We start from the raw sequence: 16,153 nt of genomic DNA on the forward strand, positions 1-16,153 counted from the left end.
TAGGTTCTAAACAGTAATCCATATCCCATTTTTAAATGAGAGCTGTCTTATTCTCAATACTAGTCTTGATTTCCATTGTTAGGGAGAAAGAATTTTTCTCTACCCTTCAAAGCTTCTTTTAGCTGATCTAATAATCAAATCAACATGAGACAGATTAACAGAATAATAAATTTAATTTCATATGCATGGGAATCCCACATATATGAGAGGATCAAAGACAGAAAGGTAAAATGAGGTATATGTGCCTCCTTGAGCCAAGGAGAGCCTGGGACTTCAAAGGAAAGAACAGTAATTCACAAGGTTAAGAAGACTAGATGCTGGGCAACTAGATGTTTGCTCTACCATATATATGGGCCGTGCAGATAAAATTTATCTCTGCTAACATATCTCGTTCAAAGAAAGGACTCTCCCCCTGATATAAATTCTTTTGGGTAGCTAAGGGGCTTCCCTGGTGGCTCAACTGATAAAGAATCCACCTGCGATGTGGGAGACCTGGGTTCGATCCCTGGGTTGGGAAGTTCCACTGGAGAAGGGAAGGGTTACCCACTCCAGTATTCTGGCCTGGAGAATTCCATGGACTGTATAGTCCATGGGGTCGCGGAGTCAGACACAACTGAGTGACTTTCACTCACTCACTCAGGTGAGAGACAGAAGGTTCTCGTGAACTGGGAAGGTCTTGATTGCCTTTGGCTCAAAAACATTCACATTCCAAAGCGAAATATTTTGGGGTGGTTGGTTCTGAACTCTTGCACCAGGATACTCCAGGAAACAATTTCTCTCATAGAAACTTGAAAGATTCATTCAAATCTAAATCATCTGCTCTCTGCAGACTATATCTTGTCAACTTTCAGAGCTTTATTTCTACTGATTGTTACTTTTTTGGAACCAAGGGATCCTCAAGATCACTTCTTCAAACTTAGTAAAAGGACAGTGTTGCTGTGTCAAAGTTCTTCCCTGCTGCTGCTGCTGCTAAGTCGCTTCAGTCGTGTCCGACTCTGTGCGACCCCATAGACGGCAGCCCAACAGGCTCCCCCGTCCCTGGGATTCTCCAGGCAAGAATACTGGAGTGGGTTGCCTTTTCCTTCTCCAATGCTTGAAAGTGAAAAGTGAAAGTGAAGTCGCTCAGTCGTGTCTGACTCCTAGCGACCCCATGGAGTGCAGCCCACCAGGCTCCTCCATCCATGGGATTTTCCAGGCAAGAGTACTGGAGTGGGGTGCCATTGCCTTCTCTGAAGTTCTTCATTAGTATTTGTGAAATAAAAATGCAGCAGGATCTTTGCACTGATGCTTCATGCCCAGACGATTCTTCAAAATCACATCATCCAAATGGTCTCAATTCACTATCAATAAATAGTTACTTAAAGTTCTTCAGTGTTCATCCTTGTATTTTCTTGGAACTCCTCAAAATATCTGTGGTGGTTCTGACTTCCCTCTGAGAAGCTGTAATTTGCGTCTGCATTTCTGGAATCATTTAGACGTCTTTGATTTAATTTTCCATAATAAGCCTTGTTCAGTAAAATAATTTTATAATTTATGTAAAATATGAAGTATGATTATAAAGTAATAGGACTGCTATATTGTTTTTTAAACAAATACACTGAAGCAAGTAAATGACTATTGTCATACTAAGCTGTCTTTTTAGGAGTGGGTACTTACTGCAGGAAGACTGCTATTGCCCAAAATGTTTGAGGATTTTCTCCTTTGAAATTATCTTTATAACTAGAGTGTAAATTGTACTATCACTCAAAAGTCTTTAAGCATATAGTATTTTGGGAAGCAGACTTGACTAAGATAAAATCTGTGGTTTCAGTAAGCTAATAGTTAATAAATAAGGAAAATAGTACTCTGTTGTAAAGTCGACTTTTTTCCTAACCAAAAACAGTGTTATTCAGCTTAGACGTCTGCCATATTTATTAGATTTAGCATGCTATGATTATGGTTATTTCAGAAAAACAAGTTCACCGTTTAAAATAGTGTGCCGAGGCATTCTTTTTGGATAAACACATTCTTGTTAATCTTTTTTACAGTCACGTTACTTTAGTCACACTTAACATATTTCAGGAATTAGCATTCAGTGCCTCAGTGCAGTAAACCTTTCGACTGCTTCTCTGAAAATTATTGCCCTTAGGTAGAGATTGTAATTGCACTAAGAAATCTTTGAGACATTAGATTCAATGACACTGAATGGATGTAGGGTGTCTGCTGTTCTAATTTTTAAAACGTCTTTGTGGTTGACAGTCAGAGCAGAAGAGAAATAGAAATTATATCCACTAATTCTATATTTAAAGATTCTTAAACTGAGGCTTCCCCAGTGGCTCAGTGGTAAAGAATATGCCTGCCAATGCAGGAGATGCAGGAGATGCAAGTTCGATCCCTGGGTCAGGAAGAACCCCTAGAGAAGGAAATGGCAACCCACTCCAGTATTCTTGCCTGATCCCATGGACAGAGGAGCCTGGAAGGCTACAGTCCATGGGGTTGCAAAGAGCAGGACACAACTGAGCACACACACACACACACACAAACTGGAGGGAATATCTGAGAAGTTGAGAAAACCCTTAGTTTCACAACTTAAAAAAATGTATCAGAGATTTAATCTTGCTGCTTTTGATACTGTCTTAAGTATATCCTGAGTTTTCCTTCCTTGTATCCTCAATAGTATGCCTAAGGGAAAGGGTCAGCTGGGATAATAATATACACTTTTATGTGTGTTTATCTTTTCCAAAAGAATATTGGGTAGGAAATTGGACATTTTTTTTAATACACACTTCTAGTTATTTCTCTTTATTTCTCACTACTGACTTATGCAGAAATTCCAAACACAGACACTTTTTATTTTACAATATTATTGTGCATCCTGTAACCTTTAAAAAATTTGACTGTACATTCATGAGATATGAGAATGAGAAAGATATAAAGTTTTAATATTACAATGAAAATAGTTCAGTCTTGCAGACCCCCTGAAATGCTTTTGAGGACAACCAGAAATACTTGGATAACACTTTGAGAACCACTGTTATAGATACTTTATGAGGAAAATAGCACCTTAAAAAGTAAGTAAATATTTGAGCAGTTGTTAAATGATATAACATCTAACTTATGTTATAGTATTATATGCTATAGCACATTTTGATGAAAGGTCTTCAAGCTTATCTATGGTTGCATACCTAAGGTCGCAAACCATCTTAAAAGACCTGGATTTTACTTGGAATGAATAGGATTAGAGTATTTAGCTCTACAAATTTAAAACATCAAAGATTTTGTTATTGAGAAAAACAAATGAAAAATGAATTGCCTCTCTTTAGTTACACATTGTGTAACTTTTAGAGTATAATTATGCATTTTCCTACTTTTTGCACTGAACTAATAATTGCTCTTTTTTATAATATCAGAAGTGGGGTGTTATTGGTGAGACTGTTTTTGAATGAATAATTTTTAATCTTTTTCATATGAAATTTCACTTTAAATATGACACATATATTATATATGTGTGCACTTTAAATGGACACATATTTTTATGTTGAATTGATGGGATACAAAATTCCAAGATAATAGTCTTCAATTTGCTGTTTTAAGCAGGATTAAGTTAGGGAAAATATAGACTTTTATCTAATTTATATACTGTGACATGTAAAGTCAATCCAGTTCTTAAGTCCCCAAATTCATTTTAGTGGTATAATTACCACATAAACTGACTTGGGAAATGTGAGAAAACCAAATGATGTGTTCTTGGTTATATCCTTCATTAATTAGTTTTTTTCTTTTTATTTATGTTGTAGACATGGATACTGAATAATTACCAAGTGGATTATTATATTGAATGAAAAGTTTTGTCTTGTATCACATTGCCCATGGCAAATTAACACCTATTTGATTTTTAGAAGATAAAACCAAATGAAAACTTATCTCAGGCATTACGTGTTAAGGAATCTTATTTTACGTAATAATTTATTCTATATTTTTTCTCTGTGATTCTGCCAAGTTAATGCCAGAAATATTCTACTACCACTTTGTCTTATGTAATTTTATTTGCAAAACAAGAAAGAAAAAGTGGCTAAAATGAATGATTAAAAGCTAAGTGGTTGAATACTCTGGTTCAGGATAACCCTATTTGAATATAATATTCAGTATTATAAATATAAATGCTAGAAAACATGACCCTTAGTTCTGTAGAATTCTCAAGGACTAAAAACTTTTGTGCAATAAAAAAGATAATTATATTATGTTGATAAGTAATATGTCATGTGTAATTTATATATGAATGAAAAAATAAGTAAATATCTAATCAGTGTCCTTCATATAGTAATTCAATATAAGCTTGGGCTCAAATAATGTAGATATTTTTTACTCTTTTAAGATCAGTATATAGCTTATGTTTTATGTAGCTTCACAAAGTAAATGCTATATACTCAAAAATCAGAAAACTCTGGAAGGTTTTATAACCTCAGTTAATGTTACATCAAAGTTTAATGAAAGAACTGACACTTTCTAGCCACCCATTTCAGACAGATGGGTAGCGCAACCATTTCCACATGTGAAAATAATCCATCCAGATTTATGTGAAGAAAAATCACAACTATGATTTTGGAGTGGCACACAGGAATGAGGAGGTTCTATGTAAATACATTACACATAGTCTCTAGCAGGAACTGTTTTCTCTACAATGCATCATGCATTCAACAATTATTTGAGTGCCTATAAAACATACTAGGCCCTGTTCTAAGACCTGAGGATCCAAAGTTGAAAGCAAAGCCCTGACTTCATGATCTTACATTCTAGTGTGGAATTTCACTTAATAAACAAACAGGTAAAGATTTAGCAAGGCATCTTGCTAGAGGAATGTGGACAGTGTGAGGGAGCTGCTGCTTTAGACAGGATGACCAAAGAGAGTTTCTCTGATAAAATGACATTAGGACAGAAAATTGATGAGAGTAAAGGAGAAAATGATGTAAATATTGAGGTTACTAGGTGAGATTCATTTTGCCCTAACTACTTTTCAGTTTAATGAAATAACTTTAATAATTTCTCTAATTCCAACAGGCTCACTTTGGAAGACGAATTAAGTAATCAGATTAATGATACAACTCAGACTAAAAAACAAGTGAATAATGATTGAGCCAGTCTGTAGTGTGGTGAGCTCTGGAAGCTTAGTAAAAATCAGTTTCTAAAACTTTTCCAGTTGATTTGTGAATATCCCCTATTTTCAATTTGTGATGGCACGTTGCCTGAAGCTTTTCCCATAGATGCTGAAGCCAGTGACCAGCCCCAGCTACTTTGGATAGGGAGGAATAGCAGTCGTGTTTGTCCCAAGCCAGTCATGTCACTTGATGTGTGGAATGGCTAATAATCAGACTCATTCCTGTCCTATGACTCTTTTTCAATCATAGTTGTATATGCCATGGTTCAAGTCCACTCCCATTATTTTTTCCCTTTCCTTTGCTAGCCATTTCTCTGGAACTGCCCACATATTTCAAGAGATCTTTACCAAACATAGATGTACAAGGGCACCATTGTCTTGATGTCTAGTTAGAATTGTCTCAGCAGATAATGAGATTCTCAAACTATCTTTAATTTTTTAGTTATCAATATTAATAAAATCAAGGAAGCAAACTTTCTAAAGTTATGTACTTTTTTCATTGATTTCTAATAGAATGAATTTAATACTTCTATTTCATTATTTTTATTGTAAATATGCAGTATTCCTAGTATATTGAGTAAGTCTTTCTGATTTGTTTACCTATTAAGATGGCTTTTTTTGAAAATTGTGTTCCAAGTGCTAAAAAATCACTTTCAAATGAATTTCTATAACCTTTAATAAATAAAGTAGGAATTCAGTATATATAAAACACAAAGTTTAACATTTAAAATCTCTTTGAACATTGAAAATACCTGTATCTATATGAGGATGTATATTTAGTCTTATCCCCCAATTTTTTATTGCTTGTTGAACATATACATCAGCTAACCTAATTTTATATTGTATTATGTGAGTCTGAAAGTAACAGAAAAGCTATTTGTTTGTACTTTATTTCCTGGATAGTCATAGAGTTACTTGTTAATAGAAAGCAAGGTGAATACTTTTAAGAAATTCTTAAGCATCTCACATAATATTGAAAAATTTCAAAAGTTCAAAGTATTGACTTTTCCTACCTGAGAGATCATCTGTCTCTGATCTCTGGTGGCAATCAACATCTGCTGGAACAATTCTCTCAATGGCTTTTAGATTTGAACTACGGGGAATTCAAACAGATGCTTCCCCTGAGAGTCTTCTTGGATTGCCCTTCACCTTGTTGTCTCCTGTTGTCTGCAGTGAATGAAGTTTACTTCCTGACAATAGATAGATCCTAAATTCTTAAGTCAAATGATTTATCTCTGTAGTTCCAATTCTAACCTGAGAAGCCAGTATTTGCCTCCAGGTTAAACACTCAATTACTCCGGGTTTACTAAGATAAACTCTGCAAAGTCCTTTGTCACTCTAGGTATGACCTGATAGAGCTCATAGGCAAGCATATGAAATATGAATCAGCCAAGCATTTCCTAATCCAGTAAGGAGAGATTTGTGTGTGTTATTAGAGAAAAATTGGGGCTGACATAAGATTCTAGGCTTCAATGTCCAAAGATTTCAGCAATTACATTCCTTTTCTTTAGAAATCAAGACTTGAAGCCCCCTAGCCCACAGTGAATGAGCTGACTTCAGTTAAGCATCTGAAAAATTCAGGGCTTTTAGCCAAATGTCTCATTTAAACTGTCTAAATTCATTAAACTTAGAGAACCAAATTACAGATCTTCAAAGAACAAACAGGTTTACTGTGCGAATCCTAATCTAACTGCTGTTTCTGGACAAAATGAGCAAGGTTTTGGACTACTTTAATTCTATATTAGAGTTCAGCAATTATATAATGCCTCTGCCGAGATCATCCTTAGTATCTTTACCTGTATCATTTTATTCTTCTTTTACTTTTCTGTAAACATTCAATGAGAGCAAATCCAGATATTACAGCCAATAGGTATGTAATTTAGTCCAAAATTAAGATCATCTTTAAGAGTCCAAATTAATTAATTTTAAAAATGTCACCATCTTTAGATGGAAATTTGAAAGTTGAAAAGCAAAAGTCTATAAGTTAGCATAGCTCCTAGAGATAGAACTTTAAATGTAGAGTCAAGTTTTATGTTTTCCATGAACCTTGGTTTAGGAATGATGAGATATCTGCAAAGAGAGGCTAAGACACTTGGCAAAAATTAGATAATATGGTCAAAGCTAAGCCTAGAAATGACAACTCCTAATTCCTACTAAATTTAAGAATCCAAATGGAACAAGTGACCATAAGTCCCCCTGCAGGCCCAGTTACTAACTGTCATAGATGAGACACCAGCATTGGCAGGAGCTGGCTCTGGGTTCAGTATTGTAAATATGGGGAACAAGCGTTAACTTCTAATTTTGTTGAATTTGGACTGGAGGTTCCTCTGCAATTGATGTTTTATACACAGTCCATATGCTATGCATCTGGGCTTGCTCCAGGCAACTGGAGACTTTTCTCAAATACAGAAATATCTGGGGAGCTTACATGTGGGTAGAAAGACCACCTTAAGTAAATGTTTCATTTTATGAACTGTTAAAATATTGTGAAAAAGTGCATCCTCATAAATTACTTTTATAGAAACTATCTGGCACTTTACTTTTCTGAACGCCTAGTAGCATTTTACCAACCAAAACCTAAATTGCAAAGTTTTAGCTCATTAATAACAGTTGCATTAGAAAGTTTTACTGTGTCAGGAAGGCAGTATGCCAAATGATGACATCATTTGTCTCATCAAATCCAAATTTGGGGATAGCTCATTGAAGGATGTGTTTGGTAAGCATTTAAAAATGTAAAATGTCCCCTTCATGTATAAACTGAAAAGGAAATTTCTTAATGTGAAAAGAAGAAAAAAATATAAGTCAATGTGAGCTTAAATTTGTTGAAGTGGGAGGGGTTAAGGAAGAGGAATTGTGGTCCAGTCAGAAGCAGAAATATAAATAAATTCTGCAATGCATTACTTATAGGAAATTTTGTGTGTCAGACTCTTGTATGTTAAATTGATTTTATTTTGATAGTCTCAGATCTACAGATGCTCAGCTTGAAGGCAGAGAATGTTATCATGAAGTGTGACTAAATTAAAATTTATGGGCCGCAACTTCTTTAACCTTTTTCAGAACCAAATTGAGCCCTCAAGGACTTTTATCCAATGTCTTACTATGCGAATGGCATTTATGTTTTGGAGAAGGCGATGGCACCCACTCCAGTACTCTTGCCTGGAAAATCCCATGGACGGAGGGGCCTGGAGGGCTGCAGTCCATGGGGTCACTAGGAGTCGGACACGACTGAGCGACTTCACTTTCACTTTTCACTTCCATGCATTGGAGAAGGAAATGGCAACCCACTCCAGTGTTCTTGCCTGGAGAATCCCAGGGACAGGGGAGCCTGTTGGGCTGCCGTCTATGGGGTCACACAGAGTTGGACACGATTGAAGCAACTTAGCAGCAGCAGCAGCAGCCATGGATAGTGTTTGTTTTTGTAGGAAAAATTTATTTATTACCAAAGTTTTTCATTATTGAGGCCTCCTTTTAACAAGAAATTGATGCTTAATATGTTTTCCTAGCAATAGAAAGTTAGCTTCTTTTAAAAAAAAAATTAAAGAATGGAAACAAGACAGAAAAAAGAAAATAGAAAAATCTAAAGAGGATGCTATTATATTTACCAAGATCCACATATCAGGAGATTAACTTTGATGAACTTGGCCCTTTTCTGGACTAAAACAGGAGTAAAAATATCTGTGAAGTGTGTGCTAATGGTTAAAAAAAGAAAAAGAAAGGATATAACTTGGTCTACATAAAATCCAGTTAAATCCTGGATCTCATTTGAATCATTTTCACTTGTTGATCGGATTTGTCACAAATAATCTAAAACAATAGTATTCAAATAAGGATGATTTTGCTCCCCAGGGGATATTTGATATTTCTAAAGACATTTGGTTGTCACAACTGGAAGGATACTGATGTAATCTAGTGAGTAGAGGTCAAGGATGCTAGTAAACATACTACAATACACAGGACAGCCCCTACAGCAAAGAATTAATCTGGTCTAGAATGTCAAAATTGCTACTATAGATAGACTTTGATCTAAAGTTACCCAACATGTGTAAAGAATGTGTAAAGAATGAAAGTTGGGATCAAATATCTCTCTCAGATACTTTATAACTCCTCCTGTCCACACTAGACTGCAAGTTACAGGGGATAATGTGGAATACACTGCCATTTGTGAAAAACTATGCAACAGACTAGCCATCTGCCATCAGGTCTCCTATAATGTTGAACTTTGATATATCACACATAACTTAACAAATAGTACATCTTTTTATTTTCGTTAAATTTTATTCTCTGTTGCTTTTGATCTAACTGTTGAAAGTTAAAATTTTTTCTTCCACTCAAAGCTTTAAATATTAAACATGACCATTTTACTTTTGATGTTTTGATTTCAATTTTAAAATGTCATGGGTATAAACTCATAAATAATCATTCACCTACAGGTAAATATGTTGCATATTTTTAGTCAGCATTTGAATCTATCTTTTGCATAATTATTTTCATGTTTTAAGATTTTACTTAGCCTCATTCACAAAGGAATGAAGTAGTAATCATGTGCATAGATTAAACATGCTTATTAAATTATTTCTGATATTTTTAGGGTGGAAAAGTTCCTACAACATTAATATCAAGACTGTTGATCTAGGATGTATAGTTATAGAGTCAAATGAAAATCTTTATAACATTCTGAAAACTCTAAAATACTTAGTCCATACAACATCCTGTGAGACAATATTGCAAGAAGGGCAGCCCCTTCCAGGACTGGAGAGTAGGCTCTTGTCTAACACTCAGAAATGAATCGGCCAAGGAGACATACATGTTGACAAAGCAAGAGACTTTATTGGGAAGGGACACCCAGGTGGGGAGTGGGAAGGTGAGGGAACCTGTGAGGACCGCTCTGCCATATGGCTTGCAGACTCAGGTTTTATGGTGACGGGGTTAGCTTCTGAGTTGTGTCTGGCCAATTATTCTGCCTCAGGATCCTTCCTGGTGGCACACTCAACCAAGATGGATTTGAGTGAGGAGGATTCTTCGAATCTGATAAGGCACATGAAACTTTTGACCTTCCCCAAATTCTTTTAGTTGGTGGTTGCTTGTTAGTTCTATGCTGCTTACCAGGACCTTAGTCATAAAATAGCTCTGGCAAATGTTACTGTGGTGCCTGGGCAGGGTGAGCGATTTGTCTGTGTTTCCCCTAACAATAGTTTAATAATTGTATAGATACTGTGAAAAACTGATGCTCAGCAATTCTTATCTTTACTATCCTCATGAGACTAACAGCATTATTAAACTGTAGATGAGGGAAAGAAGAGCACATCCAAAAATTGTAAAATTTTTTAAACTATTATTATGTTATATATTTTCTCACTTTTAATATTTACATATGTTCTGAAAAAAATGAATTTTGTGTATTATTTTCTTCAAATGAACTGCTTGTTTTTTTTTAATTCTTAAAATTATCATAGACCTCCAGTAAAATCTGCTACTCTAAATTCATAAAATAATTCCTTTATATATTCATTTATCAAATTCTTTGCACAAATTGTAAAAGTGTGCTATTTGAAGGGAATTGGAATGGAAGAAAGGGCAAAACAATTATTGAGTACTCTATTAAAGATTAGACACTTTATTTGTTGCTTTATGTATATTATAACTCTATTGCCAATGATAAAAAGTCCCTGAATGCTAATCAATAATCCTTAATCATCTTCATTCTCTTCTTCATCCAGTGATGGCTGCCTAGGGTCAGGATGAGCATCTTGAATGTATGGTTATCACTTCATTTTCAGGGCACAACCAATCAGTCTAAAATACCTTGTTTATGGTTGTCATCCATCTATTGGTTTGGATTTTTTTTTATATATCTGTATTTTTATTTCAAGAGATCTTGATAAGGTAATACATATCTGTGCCTTATATTTTCTTAATAGATACAAAGTTTTCAACATGGAAAGCTTTCTTTTTTTAGTGCAATTTTTGTGCTACTAGTAAATTGTTTTGGGCAAAGGAAAGGAAATGGCAAAGTGTCTGTAGCAAAGATAAGACATGCAGCTGAGATTTTTAAATATTATCTTTTCTTTGCCCCATGAATACAATTTGTTTGACTTCTGTTAATTCTCAGAGTTCTTTAAAAGAGAAAGAATGTATGCCCTTTAATTCCACTTGGCATCTTGAATAGATTCAGTTAAATGTCATATGTGTAGTTCTGTTTTTATCAAAATGATGGGATGGTATTTGAAATCTTGAATCCTTAAAAACCAAACTTGGTCTCGGTAGGTGCAAGTAAGTTAATTTCTTTTTTTAAACGTTATTATTATTATTAGCATTGAATGTATTGGCAGAGAAAGGGCAATATTAGACCAGAAAAAAAAACCCTCCAAATTTAAATATAAAAAAGGATCTTTTACATTTTCATTAAAAAGAATACAAACTATAAAAATGAGAATGAATAAATGAGTATAAGTGAGATGGAAAATAAAGGGGCAACTTCTAAGAAAATAAGCTCTGTTTTTAAAAACTTTTTATTTTGTATTGGGGTGTAGCCAATTAGCAAACAATTTTGTGATAGTTTCAGGTGAACAGCGGAGGGACTTCATAGTGTTTTCTATTTTGCTTTCTGGTTCTGGATCATCTTTACTCCAATGCACGCTGAGCTCTATAGTGTTTCTCACGAACTCCCAAAGCTCTCATAGTCCAGCCCCCATCTCTCCAACTTGATTTTACTGCACTGGTATAAATCATGGACAACCCTGAGGCTGGAATCATCTCAAGAAGGCTGTGCTCAGTCCTCCTTTTTGCACTCACTTCTCTCCAGTTGCATGCATCCTTCAAAACCCTGTGTAAGCCTGACCTCCTTCAAAGACCTCCTGACAGTACTCTTTCTGAACAGATATCGAAGAAAAGTGTCAAGCAGTTTACTGAGCTAGTTCCAATCGCACATGCCGCTCTCCTCTCAAGGATAGCACTTGCTCAATGTTGCTGTGATTAAAGCCGATTTGACCTTTTGCCATCCTCTCCTATTACATGTCTCCACATTTTCTGTAGTATTACCACACTGGAAACTGTTTTTTCCAGAACATATATTTTCCTCCTCTGTGCGTTGATTTATGCCATTTCTCTAAAAGTATGGTACTATTAAGCTAATGTTTCTTGAGGCTTTACTGTATGCCAGGAACTATGCTAGAGATTTTACTGAAATTTGTCATTTAGCCTCACAATGATGCTATGAACTGTTAGTTTCCAAAATAACAGATGAGGAAATTCAAGCATAATGAGATTTAATAACTTACCTCCCAAGTCACCAATTCATTTCTCCAAAGCAATATATTGTCACCCGCAAGCATTACTTAAGAAACAGTGAAGTCCTATGAGGTAAACATCAATAGAACACACTTTGATGAATATCATATAATATTTTGATAATATGAATTTTTTGGAAAATCTATCCCTTTTTCCTGGTTATATAAAATTTGGTGCAATTTGCAAGGCTCAATTCATATTTGACCGCCTCAGTTTCTCTAGTTAGAAACTTGGCTCCACGTTCTGCATCACAGCCATTCCACTACTGTCTTCTTTCTCAATGCAGGCAGGATCTGATTTCTAAAAAGCTCCCAAATCACCTGCAGATCCTGCCTACACTCTGGAACTACTGAATCAGAATTTCCGTTTTAATCAGCATGAGCCCAAGACGACTCTATTGTAAAGTTTCAGATGTGAAGCACTAGATACTTAATTCTCCTTTCACTTAGTTATTCACAACAACTAATTATCATTACTATTTTCTTGATATTTCCCAAACAGAAGGGCCAGTGTATTATTTATGCTTGTCTCACCCAGAGTGACTACCATAATACTTCCCATATGGTTACTACTCAGCACATCTTGATTAAATGTATTTATTAAACTGAGAGCAAATTCCATGGGAGTTATACATTTATATCTCCCATAACTCATAGAAGCAATATCTGCTCTAGACTATAAATTCTCAGATTGTAATCATTATATCTTTCTAGCTCATATGGTGCCTGCCTTGTACATAGAGGGTACTTCAGTGGCTAATGGTAGAGTGAGGACTGAGTAAATTAATTAAGATGATTGATGAATATATTAAAGTGTTTTTAGATGTATAATTTCATTTGCAATGTATTTAATTAAATACCTACAAGAAATTGTGTGTCAAGAAGTGGTATAAATTCTTTACAAATCAACATTAGCACTAAGTTTGTTTGTTCATGCATAAATATATTAAATCAATAAAAGTTGATTTGAGATACCTCAATTAATAGACCTGGATTCCATCCCTGGGTTGGGAAGATCCCCTGGAGGAGGGCATGGCAACCCACTCCAATATTCTTGCCTAGAGAACCCCCACGGACAGAGGAGCCAGACGGGCTACAGTCCATGGTGTTGCAAAGAGTCGGACATGACTGAGCAACTAAGCACACACATCCACCTCAATACATTCTAATATATGATATATCCTATCTACTTTCCTATCCTATTTACTGTTAACAGATGACTGATATGTGCCATAACTGATAAAAAAAAATGTCGGCATTTTAGCAATTTTCAAATGTTTTTCCCTTTGCCACTCTCTCGTTGGTATTAGAATATATGAACATAGAGATATATCAGAAGAAACCCACAGTCCCTTTCATAAAAGAAATGCCCCGACAAATTCAGTCATATTTCAGATGATAATGTATATAGTATGTTTTAGTCATTGATCGTGTATGTATATACGATTTTACATTCCAAGGGAGGGAAGATCCCAATCCGGTGGACATCACCAGAAGCCATAGCCTACCGCAAATTCACATCAGCCAGCGATGTATGGAGTTACGGGATTGTTCTCTGGGAGGTGATGTCCTATGGAGAGAGACCATACTGGGAGATGTCCAATCAGGATGTAAGTATTTGTAGTCTATGAGTTATGGGTTCAGATTAAGAGATCAAGCTGTGCAAGGAAGTGGAGCATAATGAAACCAGGTGGCTCCTGGTTTGTGACATTGAAACAGAATACTTAGAAGAAACGAAATTGTTTCCAAATCTTATAAAGATATTAATTGAGTTGCTCTGACAGCTTCACATTTTTCCCTAAAGCAAGGGTTTAGAAGTGAGACAAAAGGAAAACATTTGTAATAAAATGTAATGAAATAAGTGCCTGACAAAATGGCTAATAGATATCAAGAAATGTTTGAATTATTTTTGCTACAAAATTGTCTCAGTGTAACATTAGTAAGATACACTCTGCCATCCTTTGTAGATTCAATTAATGCATCTGTGCCAACATTTTGTTTACTTAAATATAGCATTTCCCAAAGTCAGACAAAACAACCAATCTCTAACATGTTGTTTCTTATAATGTATTAAACTTGCACATGAAGTTAGTTATACAAATTGAAGTCTCGATATAGAGAAAACAATTGTTAACTTTCTATTACAACTGTGATATGATTTTTCAGAAGGATTTTTGTTTTTATAAGTCATGCTTTGCTAATGCTTAGTGCAAGGATGCTATTGGCATATGGATTCAGCACACAGAGAGTTTTCTTTATGCTTAGCCAGAGACTGAGCATGATCTCAAAGACACATAAGAAGGAAAGCTGAGACGCTTTTAGTCATTTCCTACTCACCACATATAAAATTGCTTTTAATGTATTTGGATATAAAAACCTTTCTGAACTTCTTCAAACAAGCCACGTTTTATAATGACACTGGGAAAATCAGACTCACTTTTCCACATCTCTATTTTCCAAATTCTTTCTGTATCAGAGGATCTCAAAATGTGCTTTCTGGACCAGCAGCTTGAGCAAGGTCTGGAAATTTGTAGGGAGGCAAATTCTCAGGACTTTCCCCAGAGTTATTGAATCAAAGATTAGCTATTTGTGTATTAATAAGTTCTCCAGATGATTCTGATACAGAGTAATGTTTGAAAATCATGACTTTACATGATTTAAAAATGCTGATTAACTAAGAGTCACTTAATTGTTCAACCTATGGGCTTTTAACAAAGGAACTGACTACGATTTGAGAGGTACCATTTGAACTGTGATATAAATAAAAATCTGTGGTATTTTTTTCTGCATTCATCCATTTATATAGAGTTTTCACAGAAATATGCATTACCACATAAGAGTTTCTTTATAGTTTTCTAAATTTCCGGTATCATAGAACATTTCTTTTGATTTTAATCCAGAAAGTTACTGTACAAACTCTTCTTTCCTAAATCCACTTTCTCTGTCTCAATCTTATTTATATAACATTTTCAGACATGAATAATATTTATTTAATAAGCTGTTATGCTTTTAATAAATTTAAAATGAAAACCTTTCACTTTACTTTGAAATATACATATAAGTGTGACCTGCCCAAAAAGAAGTATTATAATAAAAGAAATTCCACCTCTTTAAGTCCCCGGAAACTTTACATCTCACACAGGTAATTAAAGCTGTGGATGAAGGCTATCGACTGCCACCCCCCATGGACTGCCCAGCTGCGTTGTATCAGCTGATGCTAGATTGCTGGCAGAAAGACAGAAACAACAGACCCAAGTTTGAGCAGATTGTCAGCATTCTGGACAAGCTTATCCGGAACCCAGGCAGTCTGAAGATCATCACCAGTGCGGCAGCAAGGTGACACATTTGATTTTACATCCTGCACTATCTCTGAGATGACTGTATTTTTATCTCCGAGGTGTTAATTTTTTTCTTCCACTCCCCCAACTGCATACTTTGACACGTATATTCCTCAAGATTAAAAAGACATGTTTGTTTGTTTGTTTCTTAACTTTCAGGAGGAAATCTCATTCTATTGAATGACACTGATAAAGTTCTGGTATTTTTTAACTTGCATCTTACCTAGAAGCGTGTATACATTCAGGCTTCAATATTTGCACAATAGAAACCCTGAACACACAGATTCTTTCCATTCTCTGTTACTTAAAACAAAAAAGGATATCTAGAGTGTTGGGGAATTCTAGCAAAGTCTTGATTTAATCTGCATTTAAAATAAAATTACAGAAATAATAAT

At 35.1% G+C, this 16,153-nt stretch overlaps 1 protein-coding gene across 2 annotated transcripts in view; it reads left to right on the forward strand.

Annotated features, from left to right (window-relative positions):
• EPHA3 (EPH receptor A3) overlaps positions 1 to 16,153 on the forward strand; it is a 412,248-nt gene that overhangs the window by 371,998 nt on the left and 24,097 nt on the right. For both annotated transcript variants that reach the window (XM_055567856.1, XM_055567857.1), the window contains exons 14-15: positions 13,881 to 14,030; positions 15,563 to 15,756. In XM_055567856.1, coding sequence (XP_055423831.1) covers positions 13,881 to 14,030; positions 15,563 to 15,756 — 344 coding nt within the window. The remainder of the gene's footprint in view (positions 1 to 13,880; positions 14,031 to 15,562; positions 15,757 to 16,153) is intronic.

Source organism: Bubalus kerabau, chromosome 2 (assembly GCF_029407905.1).
Source record: "Bubalus kerabau isolate K-KA32 ecotype Philippines breed swamp buffalo chromosome 2, PCC_UOA_SB_1v2, whole genome shotgun sequence".
NCBI classification, from domain to species: Eukaryota; Metazoa; Chordata; class Mammalia; order Artiodactyla; family Bovidae; genus Bubalus; species Bubalus kerabau.